Raw genomic sequence first — 16,402 nt, 5'->3', positions numbered from 1 at the left:
AAAAAGCTCTCCAGAATGCCACTGTCCCAAATGTCTGGCTGTGATTTGTCTTTGCCCTGGCCCTGGCAAGGCAAGGGCTGGGGCACAACCCCTCCACCCTGACAGGGCTTTCAGAAGCAGTTGCTAAAATGGGGAATCTCATTTTGAGTTCTTGTGTGTTTTCAGACTACTGTATTTTATTGCTTAACAAACAAACACTGCTAAGAGGGGCTGGTTGATGGTGTGACTACATTAAGTATATTCCACTCTCACTCCCAGCCCTGTGAGATTTCAGGAGTGCCCAGCTCCTTGCTTGGCACAAGGGTCCAGCTAGAAAGGGTGGGCTGGGGGAAGAGACCTGAAATGCAGCATTTGGCAAATGTCAGATTTGGTGTCAGACTCCTGGCTTGTGCAGGAGTGGTTCTGCTCTCCACCTTTTTTTCCATCTTGCTGACTTTCACTGTTCAGAACAGCAGGACAGCTAAAATTCAGGTTGTTTTTTTAGCACAAGTCTTTCTCCATTACATGGCCAAGTTTTAGAAACCGCATCACATCACATTCACCCAGAGCCTAAGCCAAGGTGCCACTGCTACAGCTCCCTGAGTGCTCTCCAGGCCACTGCAGGCTTGGCTCACCCCCTCCCTCACAGGGGCTCTGCTGGCAGGAGCAGCACCTTCCCTGAGTTTGCATTGGAACTGATTAAACACTTCCATGCAAAGCACTTGGAACACCACCTGCCTCCTTCGGGGTGAGCTGCAGGCTCTACTCAGCCCCCAGACTCCCAGTTCCCACCAGGAAAGAAGGCTGGGGGTCCTACTGCCAGGAAGTTTCCCAAGTTTTCAAGCAAATCAGTGTTCAAGGTCAAATTTCAGGATGACAGCCTAAAACGAGGGATGTCTAATGAAAATCAGGTTCAGCTCAAAAACCATGAATCTCAACACAATTTGGACAGGTAATTTTAAGATAGTTCTTTTAAATTTGAAGTGGGTGGGGGGTAGAGCATATGTGAGGAATACTTGAATTAAATTGCAGTATTAATACAATTGAACCAACTGTTTATTTACAATGATTCCTGAAAGTCAGCAGCCTGAACACACACCAGTATAGCAGCAATTACCCGGTCTACTTAATGATGCCACATCTCCTCTCTTCTGCAGACAAAGAAAGATTGGTCAGAGGTCACTGTTTAAGTTTCCTGCACGAGGGAAAATAGGACGTGCAAACAATCCTTTGATTGAAAGAGATTAAATCATATCTACGTGACAGCACTGAGAACAGCATGAAGTTGTATTGCTCTTCAGAAGCACATTTATCTTGCTTGTAAGGAGGACAGAAAGCTTCTTGGATGTAAATGTGCCTTTAGAAAGTGAGAACTGAAAACATTAATATAAAAAAGTCAAATAACTATTTCATGAAACTATATATATAAAAATTGAGTTATCACAACTAAAGCAGCAAATCAAAATCTGCTGAGGTTTTCTGGTATAACTAAAAAAAAAAAAGTTAGTTTGTGTCCAAGTTCAGTAAGTCAAATGCTACCATTGACACAACAAAACTAAAACCCACAAGAGGAAATTGAAAAGTGCACAATGAAATCAATAAGTCTTGGATCAAGTATTTATGGAGAAATGGAAATGTTTTGTCCGGTGGACTTGATAAGTGAGACTGAGAAGGAGGTATCAGAGTTTGTCGGCGCCGGGCCGGGCCTGGCGCTCCACGTAGAACAGGATGTAGGCCTTGGCCTTGCCCACGGTCTCCTCGTCCGTCAGGGTCACAGTGCTGTCGTTGAAGTGGAACCAGCGGCCCTCGTGCGCCGCGTACGCCGTGTAATGGCCAGAGCCCACCCTGCCAGAGAGACACGGTCACACAGAGCCCACCCTGCCAGAGAGACACGGTCACACAGAGCCCACCCTGCCAGAGAGACACGGTCACACAGAGCAACTCACCCTGCCAGAGAGACACGGTCACACAGAGCAACTCACCCTGCCAGAGAGACACGGTCACACAGAGCCCACCCTGCCAGAGAGACACAGTCACACAGAGCCCACCCTGCCAGAGAGACACGGTCACACAGAGTCCACCCTGCCAGAGAGACACGGTCACACAGAGCCCACCCTGCCAGAGAGACACGGTCACACAGAGTCCACCCTGCCAGAGAGACACAGTCACACAGAGCCCACCCTGCCAGAGAGACACGGTCACACAGAGCCCACCCTGCCAGAGAGACACGGTCACACAGAGCAACTCACCCTGCCAGAGAGACAGTCACACAGAGCCCACCCTGCCAGAGAGACACGGTCACACACAGCTCCTCACTCTGCCAGGACACAGTCACACACTGCTCCTCACCCTGCCAGAGAGACACAGTCACACAGAGCCCACCCTACCAGAGAGACACAGTCATACAGAGCCCCTCACCCTGCCAGAGACACAGTCACACAGAGCAACTCACCCTGCCAGAGACACGGTCACACAGAGCCCACCCTGCCAGAGAGACACAGTCATACAGAGCAACAAACCCTGCCAGAGACACAGTCACACACAGCTCCTCACCCTGCCAGGACACAGTCACACAGAGCCCCTCACCCTGATCCTGTCTGCCAGGGCTGATTCAGTGCCAGGAACCAGGCATTGACAGCCCCCACAGCAGTTGGGAAGGTGCTTTCCTGCTTGAGCTATGCAGCTCCAAGTTCTCCAAGTTAAAGTTTTATATTAAGTAAAATAATCACTTACTAGGGGGAGTTTAAAGGGGTTTTTATATAAAAATCCATAACTTTTGTGCAAGGCTTCCTGCAACACTGAACTTCCATATTTGCTTAGGTACAAATCAAGTCCATTATCTGTTATTCAAGCATTAGCTATAAAATTATCACTGTACTCTATTTTCAGAGATCTTCCCCATTTCAGACTAGAGACACTCATATTGCCTAAATATAATCAAAAGCAGTCACAACAGAACTATTCCTGGAATATCAGGAAGAAAACTTTCCAGGCTTCCTTTGTTGTCCATATAGTTTTCCTACGAGTCTGAAGCACCAGGCAGATGCTCTGTGTCACTACATGGGCTGCCCTTAGTAGTCAAATCCAGGAGTTCAGACCCTTCCTCTAGAGAGAGTAAAGGGAGGGGCTTTCTGGACAGAACTGAGACTTCAATTTGGGCATCAGCAAGGTTTTGATAGAGTTTAATTTCTTTAAGGAAACTCCTTTCACAGGTCACCCCCAGGGACTGACTGCCTAAACAAGGACACGTCTCTCTCAGAATAAACAGTTGTCTTGTCCCTACTACTCTTACTCTCAACAGAGCTGTCAGGGTTGGGAAAAGTTAAAAAACACCCACCAATTTTACTTTGAAATATGACCACTAGCCAGCCCTGGGGCAGGACTGTGGGGAGGACAGGTAATAGTGGGTTACTGCTTTCACAGTGCCCATCTCAACACCCCCCTCTTTAGCCCAAGTGCACATGCACTTTCTGGTTGTACTAAGAATTTCAACACGAGGGTTCTGAAAGGCCCCCTGATTCATTCTCTTGGTTCAGGGCTTTCCATTCCTAGAGGAACTAGGCTGTTTTCATTCCATCTCACACTTCTAGTCATTAACCCCAAGAACTGCCCGTGGGCATTCACAGGAGTAGCTGTACAGATCTATCTGAAGGTAATCTAAATTTAGTTCCATGCCAGTTCATAAATTACTGCTTATTTCCAGCAGTTAAAATACATTCTCTAGGGACAGAACACCCTTCATTAACTCTGCAGGTACTCAAGTGGGAGAAGGTCTGTGCCAACACAGCTCCATGTACTCACCCTGAGCCATGATGCACAACCACAGCCACGAGATCATACAGGCAACTTTCTGGGCCACTGTTTTCAGGCTGTGGTTGGAAAAACAGAAAACTCTTCAAATCTCAAGAGCACCTACTGCAATTTGTAATAAACATCACGGAACAAAGTTCTGCAGGGAGTGCTGGTGAGCCTTCTTACCTCTAACAAGTAGCATTTCATGTCTAGGCCTCGTAAGGGGAACTCAACATATGTATCGACCTTGTTTCTCAGATATGCTGTCCAGTGAAAGCGTTTCAAGTGTAAGCATAGCACCTGCAGGCACAGGGGAGGGAAGGCTGGGTCAGAGGAAGGGATGAGCTCAGTGCCAGGCACTGCAGCAGCCTGGGGAGGGTCAGGTGCTGGCTGAGCCGTGATTTCTCTCGGCATTATCGTCACACCCTTACTTGTCATGCTCATACAAACCTTTGGTAGTTTCTGAATCCAGAATTTTTTGGTGGACTTCTGTTTCTTTTTGCACTTGTGACACATATACAGCTCTGTCTCATCAAGTTCTTCCAGGTCTGTAAAACTGCGAAGACAGTCTGAAAAAGAGCAAGGTACAGAAAAACTGAACACAACCACACGAAGAAACCCGATTCAAGATGACATCATGCCATTTTTGTAACATGAATTACAACAAATACAGCAATACAGGTGAGCATGTGCTGCAGTCACTCTAGTTATATCCACTTGTGCAGCAAACACCTGTGTACTGAAGTGTTTTAATACAATGCCACATTGTAACATGTTCCTGAAAACAGCTATAAGTAGTTAAGGAGGAAAAAAAAAAGGCATTCACAAAAATCTCCATTTTTCAAACAAACTTCTGCCCAACATTAAGCACAGCTGGTTTCAAAGAAAGCTAACTGACTTCCTAAAGAAGCATGTTCAACTTTTAAAGGTGGTTTGGCTTTAGACACTAAGTGAACAGAGGCAATATTAGTATTTCACAATCTGCAGCAAGTATATTGACAGATCTGTAAAAACTACCATGCTGTAAAATGGCAGTAAGAGCACTGCTGCCCAAGCTGCTGGACTGCTTTCGTTGTTTAACAAGCAGAACCCCCAAGAGTCACCCCTCCTGTGGGCAAGGGCTCATGCTGCTGAGCCTTGCCAATGCCCATGGGCAACAAAGCAGGTGAGTTGGTTGGAAAGACATTAGAAAGTACATTAGAAATACTCTGACTAGAGAGAAAACCCTCTGCTGGAATCCTCCCTGAAGCACTTCTGGGCCCCAGTTCATTAGAGCACTATGTCAGGACACGGTGACTGGGGTAAGGCCTTCATGGAAAATTATTCTGGCACCTCCTACCACAGAATCTTGGAAAATGAGAGGGCACCAAGTGCCAGCCAGGTGACAGCCTGCTCCTCTGAGGACACTCCTAGCCCTGGTGATGCCTCCCCTGCCCAGGCTCCCTTACCTCGTAGTGTGCACATTGGTCCACTTTCTTGGTTTTTAGAACGTTTGTTTCTGAACTGACTTGGAATATCTAGTGAAAGGTCTAGAAAAGCAAAGATTAAAACATGAATGAATAAAATGTGAATAAACAATGCCTAGTCTTTCCAGGCTGAAACTCCAGTTCACTCACGTGACATTTAAATATATCAGGCCCCAGATTAATTTTCTGCCCTCGGTCACGTGGTATTTTGAAAGCAAGAGGCACCTTACCTAGGAATGGGTCAAACTTTCTAGATTCAGTCCCACATATTAGGCAGTTGACTTCATTTTGAAGAATGCCTCCAAAAATGGCTGTGACAACAGTAGATGCTCCATTTCTAGACAAACCACATCAGAGAGGTACAGTCAGTCACAATGTCTGAGCTCAGTCTCCAGTGCCTGGTACATGTTTACACCTCCCACTGCTGGGTTGGGCTGGTAGCAGGGACTGGGGGCACCCACCCAGCAGTCACTCACCCAGAACTGCTCACTGCAGCCATTCAGTGGCTACACAACAGGTATTTAGTGGCTACACTACTCTTGCTTCATCTTGTACCTAAAGAAAGGGTGAACTGTGTGTGCTCTAAGCAGATGCTCAAACTTTCAGGGGTGCAATATTCCAGCTCGTTGCATTTCTCTAGTGGAGCTGTACCTGAGGGGTACAGTATTTTAACACTGTAATTAAAGCTGTATCTGAAACAAAATTTCTTCCCTCCTAGATAGGTCAAGCATATTTTTGGTTTAATGTGACACTCTTTGTTACAAGTACTTCTGAATTCTTAGAGCACATTTCTGCACTTCACTGCCAGAGACAGCTCAAGTTGCATTAAGACATGATAAACAATCACTGTTCTCTAAGCTTTCACTATCTCCCACTTCATTTTTTAGCAGGTTATGTAATGGGCCTGCTTCTCATAATCCAATTTAAAAAAACCCAAACAAAATTTAAGTTACATTATTACACAACTCCTGAACTTGCTGGTTTGTGCTGGTAGATCTGACACTACAGGCCTGCAGAAACCTGTGTTCCTGCCCTGCACCCCACCTACACCTTTACAGTTCATTTGAAAGCTGCTTTTCCTGAGCAGGAGCAAAAGGCTCCTCAAACACACTGGTGCACAAGGAGAGAGTGTCTGCAGCACATTTATTACTTTACTGTAGGTGTTCAAGTGGATGTGACCTTACTTTGCCCTCAGCAGAACACAGTTGACTCCACCTCACCCTCCATCTCCACAGCCACTCTTCTCAAGGCAAATTTAGAGTAAACAGGTGAAACAAAGTTTAAATGCTCCCTGGATTTGGACATCCAAAATGCTTTCAATGTTTTCAAACACATGTCAATTCTACAGACATTTAAGATTCTTTTGTGGGGTTTTTAAGCATCAGTAACACAACATAAATGCAGTGAAGAGCACAGTCTGAACTCCAGGCTTTGCCTAATGAAGCACCTATAAAATCCTGCCTCTCTCAGGCCTCCTTACTGTGTCCCAATCAGTACAGGGAGGGAAAACTCACTCAAGTTTTATGCAGGGGATCAAGGACCAAATGTTCAGGCTGAACTGACTTAAGGTTCCTTCCTGAAGCAAATTAAAAGATTTTCTCTCTGTGACACAGTTTGAATCTGAGAGAAAACACAGCTGGGACAGAATTCAGAGACAACAGTATTTTGAGGAGTGAAACAAAAATGACTCCTCTGTTTCCAGGTACACAGTAACATGAAAATCAAAATTACCCAGAAAAAAACCAGCAGCTGTCAAGTGATATGCAAATACAGCAAGATCATGTGCAGGAAAACTGACTTCAAACTGTGACTTCATTGCTCAGTCCTTAATCCAGGAGGTTTGCTGACAAGTCAAATATCCAAACACTTGGCCATCTTTTTTTGCTCCTGTAACATGTAGGGCATCCATCACCCTTATTACTAAAATGTCTTAACAACTCAGCCTGTGTGCTCACTCACACCTCTGAAAGCTGCTGATTGAGGACACTTCCTTTTGAAGGGACACAGATCCTACAGATGCTCACCCTTCATAACCTGCAGCTTTGCAACTCAACATTACAGAGGCACCAAAGAAAACTCAAAACGAGGAACCCTGATTCCAAATTTCAGGGCCACCCCACGCACAGAGGCATTAAGGCTTGGAAGAAATTAAAAGCCCCTCCTTACATGCAACATTTGTTGCTGGCAGCCAGGTTGGAATTCTCTTGCAGAATGACGGAGCGCGAGACGCCGTTGAAGCCGCCCTGGAGCTCCAGGTGCAGGTGGTCCAAAAGGTAACGCATGAACTCGTGGGCATCCTGCTGCTGGTACCCCCTGGGCAGAGAAGGGAACAACAGCAACAAAATCACAAAATAGCCAGGCTGCTCTGGGGGTGACACACAGCACCAGGGGCAGGGAAAGCCCTGTGGTGGTTTAATCATACTGAGCAGACTTTACACACGTGTTTGTACCGAGAAAGTTTTCCAAGCAGCCTTTGGAAAGCACAGCAGTGCCCACACAAACCAAGTGATTCTGGTCCTCTGCAGCTCACACTCTCTGCTCATCTCTTTGTGAGGACGGGGAAACATTTGAGAATATGCATTTTGGATAGGAGGAGCAGACACCCACCCTTTGCTCAGGACTTGGGTTATCATCACACATTAGGTCATGTCAACTGGCCTCACCCAGCCCAGCCCGTGCCAGCAGCACCCAGCACTCTATCACCTTAATAAAAGCACAGGATGCTAACAGTGACTTCCCCTCCATTTGCTTTGTCACTGACTATATTTGGTTCATATATTTGATTCATATGAGTCCCACATACACACTGCACTATTTCTCCCTATTTTGAATGTGCCACAAATTATGGTCAATATATTGTACTCTCAAAGCTGGTAAGATTCAAAAGAAAGGCACCACTAAATGTACTGTTCGTGTGGGATTCAGTCAGTATTTGTGAGTGGTTTTCATTCAGCCACTGATCCCCCTCACTCTGGCAAGTCCAAGTGTTTGCTTGCCTGTTTGTTCCCACCAAAGGCAGGAATTTGATCTCTGGGTTTGTTTTCCATATGCATCTTTCAGTAACACTATGAAATCTGAAATTATTAGGACAAGAGCACCACTTTTCTATGGTGGGCTCTATAGCCATGCTCAGAATTACACACCTCCCCTGCATAACTCACACTGTTTGCTGGGAGAGGGAGGTAAGGGTTGGGCATTCAGAGCATCTCTTGAGCATTTGGAACTGGGAGGATGGGGCTCCAGCCTCAGATGTGCCCTGTCCTCAGCAGCAATGCTGCTCCACCACCATTATCTCACCACTAACAAAACTTATGGAGGAGAACAGAGAAGCCATCAGGGGAAAATGTGCCTTTACAGTTATTTAAGCTAAATCATGCATCAAATTCAACAAACAACTGCTGTTCATTTGCCATGAAGCTGTACACTGAGACAAAGCAGGAAAGCATACATAGAAACAGTGAAAGCTTTGTGCAACACTGACATAATTATGGGCAAGCCATTGTAGGTCAAGCTACCAAAATCCCTGCAGAGCAGGACCTGGTTTTCCCTCTTCCTCTTGTCCATTCTTTTAGGCTGTTTTATCAGGCCTCCCCTGCCCCTCTTCCACCTCACTACTCCACCTAAGTATTGGCAGTAACTGTCAGGCAGGAATGTCTGGGAGAGAAAAACAAATGGGTTTTTTATGCCAGTGCTCAGGGGAGAGAAAAATGTCTGTGATACTCATGGCAGGGTACCCAGAGCTGGAGAGAAACGAGGACAGAGCCTGTGCAATGTGAGGCTGATGTGCTCAGGGAAGGCCACAGATATGTCCTATGGAAGTACTGCTAGGAGCTGACAGCAGACAAATGAAACAAAGCCTTTTCACCTTGCAGGATTACAGCAGTGTTTTCTTCCAAACTAGCAGCTTTAAAATAAATCAGTGAGACTGCATGTAGACCTTACAGAACCCTGAGAAACATGGGCAGCACTGCCTAACTTTTACAAGAGAAAAACTGGCACCCAGGAACACTGCTGTGCTTCAAAAGGCCACAGGCCTGTACAGCCAAAACCAGGACTCACTCTCCCAAAGTTGCAAAATAATTATACATTTGTTGAAACAAAGTAGTGAAACAGAATTCTTCAAAGCTGCATGTTAATTCTGCACAGTTTTGAAGTTGCTGAGGTAACACAGGATTTGCTTAGTTTACTGAACACAGATATCTTCAGTAAACATATAACCAACCACATTGAACAGCTGAAGATTAAATTTATGGAAAAAGTCTTTGCTTCAGACACACTTTGGACACTAAATTCCTCAAAAAAGATCTCTGAAGTATGTGGCACACTTGCTCTACAACAAGTTTGAAGAAATAAACCTTTGGAATCATTCCACATGGCTGGCAGTGCTCCTGGTGCATGTATTTATACTTGCACACAAGTATGCTAATTATAGATGGAAAATTCTTTGGATTTGTTAAAAAGCCTAAGTACAGATTACAGATCTTTAAAAGGCCATGATGATATGGACAATGCACTGTTTAAAATTAACTGTGATCTTAAAGCCCTTCAGCAAAAAGCACAGTTTCTCTGACAGTTTGCTTGTGTAACAAAACTGATCTCCATCCACCTGGAGCAACTCAACTCAAGCCCCCCTCCAACATTCTTTTTCCCCACTGGCAAGAGGAGAGGATATAAACAGGAACAGTTACCAGGAAAACAGAGCAGACTATTTATACAGCAGTAAAGCAGCAAAACACACATCTTGCAGCTCGGCAGGAGGCTCCAGAGCTACCCTGGCACACAGCACAGCAGCAGCCAAGGAGCAGGACCTGCACAGCAGCAGGAGAGCCCAGAGGCACTGCAGCTGTGCCTGCAGTAACTACAAATGTCCTCCCTACTCCCTGTGCAGTGGGACACAGAGGGGCACGGAGGGCAGCAGCACCCTGTGCCTCTGACACCTGAAATCTCTTGGGCCTAAAACAACTCAGCCACACTTCTCACTGTTTCCTCCCCCTGCCCCTTCACTCCAGGCTTCAAAGCACATGCCAAAGTGGCTGGTTTGCTGCTAACATGCTACTGGCTCTTTCTTTCTGGCTTCTCCCAATCTCCCAAGAAGTGCACAAGGCAGAACTGGAATTCCAGCATCATTAGCTTTTACAAGGTGCAATTAAGCACTGAACAAATTCAGAGTTTCCCCCTGGATCATGTGGAAGTGGGGACCTGCTAAGCACCTGACTCTATTCTCCAATTTGATTTTATGAGTTCCCTTATCCATTTATCATGGACATGCTCCCAGAGAACTGGGGAAAAAAAGGGGAGAACCCCAACAAACAGCACTTTTCCTTTTAAAAGCTGTGATAGAACCCACAGTGCTGAAAATTTGCTTGAGGAACTTTAATGAACTGGTTCCTCACTTACTCTAACAACAATTATAGTGAAGACTGTAATACAGGGAAACTGGTCATGGACATAATGGATGATGTTTGTTTGCCTATAATGTTTTGGTCACTGCTTGCAACTACTGGTAATAAACTTCCTTGATTCTCATAAGGCAAGTAAAACATAATTGGGAGTGTGAAGAACAGAATAAACAGATCTGTGTTACTCGGGTTACTCGCTGAGCAGGTTTGTTCACAGCATCTTTTCAGCACTGCTGGAGATACAACAGAGAACAGAACATCTTTACTACCCGAGAACATGGAGCAACTTACCTTCATCACAATATATCCTAACAGGTTTCAGTGCTCCTTTGAAAGAGGTTCAGGGGCCAGGACAGGGAGACCTTGGAGAGGAACGATACTTCGATTTACTTTGGTAACCTTTCCCCTTTCTTTTTACTGTCTGTTTTGTCAGTATGGGCACAAAACACCTATTTTATGCACAAGATTCTTCTCTTATAGCCCTCACTTCATGTCCAGCTGATAACTACAGTATTTTGAGAGAATCAAGGAAGTTTCAGCCAGTATGTTTGCATTTAGGCCTGTAGGGTGCTGTATCTTTTTTAATCTGACTACATCACTTTCTTATTGCAGCCAAGCTGGGTTCTGTCAACACTGTGCACTTGGCACTTACCTACCAGTCATTATCTTGATTCTTTCACCCTTTGGAGCACTGGCTCAAAGGTACAACTACTACTATTTCTTATTTGAAACGTTTGCCCTCTCTGACATTGCTATATGTAGCACGTGGTAGAAGGGCAGGAAGAAAAGCAAGCACTGCTGATGGGACACAAAACTAGAGATCAAAGCAAAGACCCTCTTCAAAGCAGATGCAGCCCATTTTAGAGTAGGACACCAGCAATACAAGTTTGCAATCAAGAATATTGAGTTTTGGTGTGGTTTTTTTGGTGTTTTTTTTTACAAAACTTACCTAAAATTTGGCATTATTTTCCAAACGACGTAAAATAAAGACTCCGGACTAAATGCAGTTTGGCTTCCTTGCCATAAAGCACAGAGTGTCTTTCTGAATTCTTCCACCAATGAACTGGAAAGAAAATAAAAGCTGGTGTTTAATGTTTAGAGGTTTACTCACTCAATGGTAACAAGTATCAAACATTAGCTTGGTTAAGACTGGAATGACTGTGTAAATACCCTTTCCAGTACCTTCAAAGATTTTATGTCCAAATTCCCACCCATAATGTTGGAGAGACACACTGGTCAGGAAAACTACATTTCAGAAGTTTAGTACTCCCCTGGAAATCTCTCCACCTTTTGCCATTTTAGTGCAGACTCTGCTAACATCACTCCCTTAACACTTGCTCTAACAAGCCACAGATTGTGAATCACTTCTAATTTATTTTTTTTGTAGTAGTAGCAGTATGCTGACTTGCAGTCACATCCCCATGACCATATTTTAGCTGGAATGAAGTAGCACAATGTCTGGAACACATCTAACCAGCACTTCTGAACGTTACTAAAGAGCAGTTACACTCCAGAGCTCTCTGATGTATCCGCTGCCCTCCCTGCAGCACCACACCTGCAACAGCAGCTGCCAGGGATACAAGTTCCTTTCTGTGCAGGGCCAACTATTTTCCTGTGACTGTGATCCCTGTGAACTGTGCACCATCACAGGTGTGTGGTGGCTGTACTGCCCAGGCTGTTTCCTGTCCAGCTCAGCCTACTGAGCACACAGAGCTTACACATTGTTGTCCCCCTGGCTCCTGGTGTGGTAAGTTCGCCGCCCCGCCGTCTTCCCATTCCTCAGCTCCACCGCAGGCAACTCTTTGAAGTAACAGCAGAACTGCTGAATGTTACTAGGAAAAAAGGAAATATGAATGGAATCCTTGAAGGGCAGAGAAAAAAGGCAATATTATGTATTCTGGAGCCTGTTCTTTGAAATGCAGAAACACAACTACATAAAGGATAGCAATCAGGAGCAGTTCAGGATACAAGAAATACTGTAGCAAACACTCATCTTCTGTAACTAACTGAGCAGATCTGTAAACGTCATCCCAGCTACCTAAAACAATTACATCTTGGCTCTGCTTTGACTGAGATACACCATAACAGACTGAGATACCATCTCCTAACAAGCCAGACTGCATTGTTGAGAAGGTTAACTCCATGTCTACCACCACCTCTCAATCCTGACCTCTGCCACCACAGCCCCAGTGATGGAACACGGACATGTGTGCCTCAGCTCCTGCCAGGGAACCCTGAATGATGGAAAAGAGAGTGAAGACCGATGAGCTCTGCTACAGCCCAACTCAGCCTCCCAGTGAAGGAGGCAAATTCAGCAAAGCACAAGGACAGCTGGTCCTGGCAGCAATGAACGAGTCTAACAGCTCAGTCTAGCTGTTCTCCTGCCCACTTCCATGAAACCCATCCTCAAAGACTGTCTCTGCTTTCACAGAGACCATAAACACCAACGTATTTCAAAAGCCTCAGCAATGAAGGGCAGCCTCCTGTTCTGCTGAGGTCATGGCAGGCATTGCAGACGGGCTTCCTCTGGAATGCTGCATCCCAGGACACGCCTCGTGCTGCGGAACAGGACTTTATGGTACCCACCCTCCCCAATCCTGCAGATCCAGGGATGCTTTTGTCCAGTGGTAACTTGCCAGACTCACTTGCCTAATGCTGCAGCACCCAGCCCCTCTCCCAGAGGGGTGGGCACAGCCCTGGGGGTACCTGAGTGACTGGAGGATGGCGTTCATGAAACACGTGTTCCCCAGGTTCCGGAGGCCTGTGGCACAAAGGGCAGTGGTGCTTCCCTGGAAAGGAGAACAGGGGAGTTAAAGACAGACTTACCCCACTTCCCCCCCACCCAGAGCCATTACTGTTGTACCAGCACACATCTGAACAATAACCAACTACCCTGAGTGCAGTTTTAAACACAAAGCAACCACCTCACCAGCTCAAACTACCTTGAAGCTCCATCTTGACATAAAACCTGTTTCTTACTCACTCTGTAGTAACAGAAAACTACACTACACCTTTCCCTGTGCAAGTAAATCTAGAATAGGACAATACAGAGTTAATCACAGGCTCTTACTGCCAAGGATCTGTGTGTATATATGTTCAATATTCACACTGATAATGTTCGGTGAGAACTGGATGGCAGTTTCCCTACAGTGCCTTTAAAAAATGAAAACACCAATTCTCATCCATTTCCCATGTGTAATATGCAGTGTGGCTGCCTCCAGGTTGATTTTAAGTCATCAGCACTAGTCTGAGTCTCAGTGGGGTTTTGTGGTGGCCAGGAGGGTTTTAAAAAGACAAGACAATAGCATTTATCTGAGAAAGCAACAGTCATTAGACTGCGCAAAGAAAAAGCAATGTGTTGAATAAGGAGAAGCAAAATACACACTATTTACAGTCCAGAACAATGTCAGCCACAGATGAGCTTGGTTTTTGTCAAATAATCTTCAGGGTGGGCAGGGAGGAGGGAGGAGAAACAGGCAATGTTGCATTTATGATTCTTGAATCTGCAACACTTGGACACGCTCCATTGTCTACAAAATATCCCACTGAAAGCTCATCACATTTGGGGGCATTCTTCATTGTCCTCATGCAGTTTAAAAGCTAGACTATCTTTTAGTAGTTGTATATCAGTGCAAACACCTCAGTGTCCTCAGCATATTCATCTCTCACTCCTGCCCAGAGGGACACAGCACAGCATCAATGCCCAGCAGTGCCCCACCTTTTCTAGATAAGGATCCCACATGCCAACAATGAAAAGGCAATATTTAGTATTAACAAAAATGAGAAAACAGCACAGACTAAGAATGAAAGCAGCATTTAGTTCATGCTTTCTAACTCTGTCTTCTCTGTATCTAAATGCTGCCTAGAATTTTTCTTCTGGTTCTGACTGGCTTGGAGTTTTCCTGACACACAGCAAGAATCCCCAGTGTTTCTCCCAGGCTTCCTCAGTCCCTGCAGTACAGGAAGCAGAGACAGCACATCCAGGGAACCCTAAACTGACCGTAGGTACTGCATTTTTCAAAGTAACTAAATCCCTCCAGATTTTGCAAAACAGCAACTGACTGTTTTGCTCCCACCCCTCCATTTCCATTCACACTCCTCTCAAGAGCAGCTTCTCTTTGTTATCAGTTAATTACTCCATGGCTGAAGGCAGCTTTTGCTGCAGCTCCCTTTGGTGCCATTGCTGCCAAATACCAAAAAAAAATTAAAATTTTATACTTTTTGCCAACACTTACTCCCAAAAGAGTGTACCTGCTTCTTCGCCTTCTGCACTTGGGGGCAAAAAAATTAAAATGAAACCCAGGGAATCTGTTAGTCTGGGTCAACAGAAACGTAGCAGAGTATCAAACATGTTTTTATGTGAAGGGGCTCCTCTAGGTGTGTGATTAGAAGACAAGACAGACAAAGTGCACCAAGCAGAATTTGGGTGACTGTAAGTATTTCAAGTCTAGGCCAACTATAATCCCCAACAGGCTTCTAAAAACCCCTTAAACTCCCTGTACTGAATCTGTCATACTTACATTTACTTTTAATAACTTGCTGTTCAGAGATGAGTTTTCCAATAGTTTTCTTTTCCTATGTCTGTCTGATGTAAAGGCTGAACTGTTGGAAAGTAATTAAAAAGAGTTATTTGCTATAAAACCAAAGTCCTGTGTGAAATGGGCAGCAGATAATGATCCTTGTGTTTAAAGCAGTGATTCCATCTGCCATCAGTTGTCACTGACAGCAAACAGCCTCCCAACTGCAACACATGCTCTTCAGAGCCTTAAAATAGTCTGCAGCTCCCTCAGTGCAGCCCCAGGCCCCTCTGCAGCACATTATCCATGTGACAGAAGAGTCAAGAGTGGCCTTATTAGCAGGTCACCTAAATATTGATCTTTTTCCTTAATCAAATAAATAATTAATACAGAATTTTCCATAAAATACTTCTGTCAGAAAAATCACCTAGGCCCTGAGAAAGACAACTCCAAAAAAAACCAGGAAAAAGTTAAGTTACCAAAAATCCAAAATACCTGGAATGTTAGCACTTATGTGTTACAGCTGACTTCTCTCAATTAAATAAAAATATATGAGGTTATAACATTTGTGCAACACTGAGTTACAAGAACAATTACTTACTTTCTTGCACATCACTGGAAATTACTGACCCCTCAATTATACCAGTTGATGATTTCTCTGCCATCTAACAGTGAAACCATAACTTGTTCCAAGCTTTAGTTTGGTTGTTTTGGTCAGATTTTTGGGTGGGTTTTTGTGTGTGGGTTTTTGTTTTGTTTGTTTGTTTGTTTTGTTTTGTTGTTGTTTTGGTTGGGTTTTTTTCATTAGAAAGCCCTCCAAACATGCAAAAACTGTCATTACATAGAACAGAAGCCTCCACAGTGTCATTTACCTCCCAGAAAGATCGATCTCCTGGACATTTCCAAAATACTAATGTGCCCTTCTCATTATGCTTTAACATCCTTACATCTCATTAGACACCTGAGAAGGCCATCAAAAGACAGTGGAAAAGAATGAAAATATCAGTACTGCCTACCAAGAAAGTGACAATTAACTCAGGGAGGATCCAGACACTTCCCAAAATCACAGTGATTTCTTAGCAAGAGTCCTATTTGAGCTCTGGAGCATTCCAATGGATTTGAAAGCACTGAATGCACAGGTAATTCCACTCAGCAATACAGAAGATTTTCAAGCAAACTGTGTAAACACTATTTGCCCTCTAGCACTGGCCACAGCACCTACATCACCTAGGTCATAATATCTATGTTT

General features: G+C 44.7%; 1 protein-coding gene across 2 annotated transcripts in view; it reads right to left on the bottom strand.

The window, feature by feature from the left end:
• Positions 1–1,017: 1,017 nt before the first annotated feature.
• USP3 (ubiquitin specific peptidase 3) overlaps positions 1,018–16,402 on the bottom strand; it is a 39,809-nt gene continuing 24,424 nt past the window's right edge. For both annotated transcript variants that reach the window (XM_051770520.1, XM_051770521.1), the window contains exons 5-15: positions 15,157–15,238; positions 13,343–13,425; positions 12,355–12,468; positions 11,586–11,699; positions 7,404–7,550; positions 5,468–5,574; positions 5,220–5,300; positions 4,222–4,340; positions 3,958–4,071; positions 3,781–3,848; positions 1,018–1,824 (exon numbers count right to left, since the gene is read on the bottom strand). In XM_051770520.1, coding sequence (XP_051626480.1) covers positions 1,659–1,824; positions 3,781–3,848; positions 3,958–4,071; positions 4,222–4,340; positions 5,220–5,300; positions 5,468–5,574; positions 7,404–7,550; positions 11,586–11,699; positions 12,355–12,468; positions 13,343–13,425; positions 15,157–15,238 — 1,195 coding nt within the window. In that variant the 3' untranslated portion in view covers positions 1,018–1,658. The remainder of the gene's footprint in view (positions 1,825–3,780; positions 3,849–3,957; positions 4,072–4,221; positions 4,341–5,219; positions 5,301–5,467; positions 5,575–7,403; positions 7,551–11,585; positions 11,700–12,354; positions 12,469–13,342; positions 13,426–15,156; positions 15,239–16,402) is intronic.

The sequence above is a fragment of the Manacus candei genome, unplaced genomic scaffold, assembly GCF_025592945.1.
Source record: "Manacus candei isolate 608988 ecotype Guabito, Panama unplaced genomic scaffold, ASM2559294v1 h1tg000119l, whole genome shotgun sequence".
NCBI classification, from domain to species: domain Eukaryota; kingdom Metazoa; phylum Chordata; class Aves; order Passeriformes; family Pipridae; genus Manacus; species Manacus candei.
The sequence above is the reverse complement of the archived record's forward strand: the minus strand, read 5'-3'. Positions and strand labels throughout refer to the sequence as shown.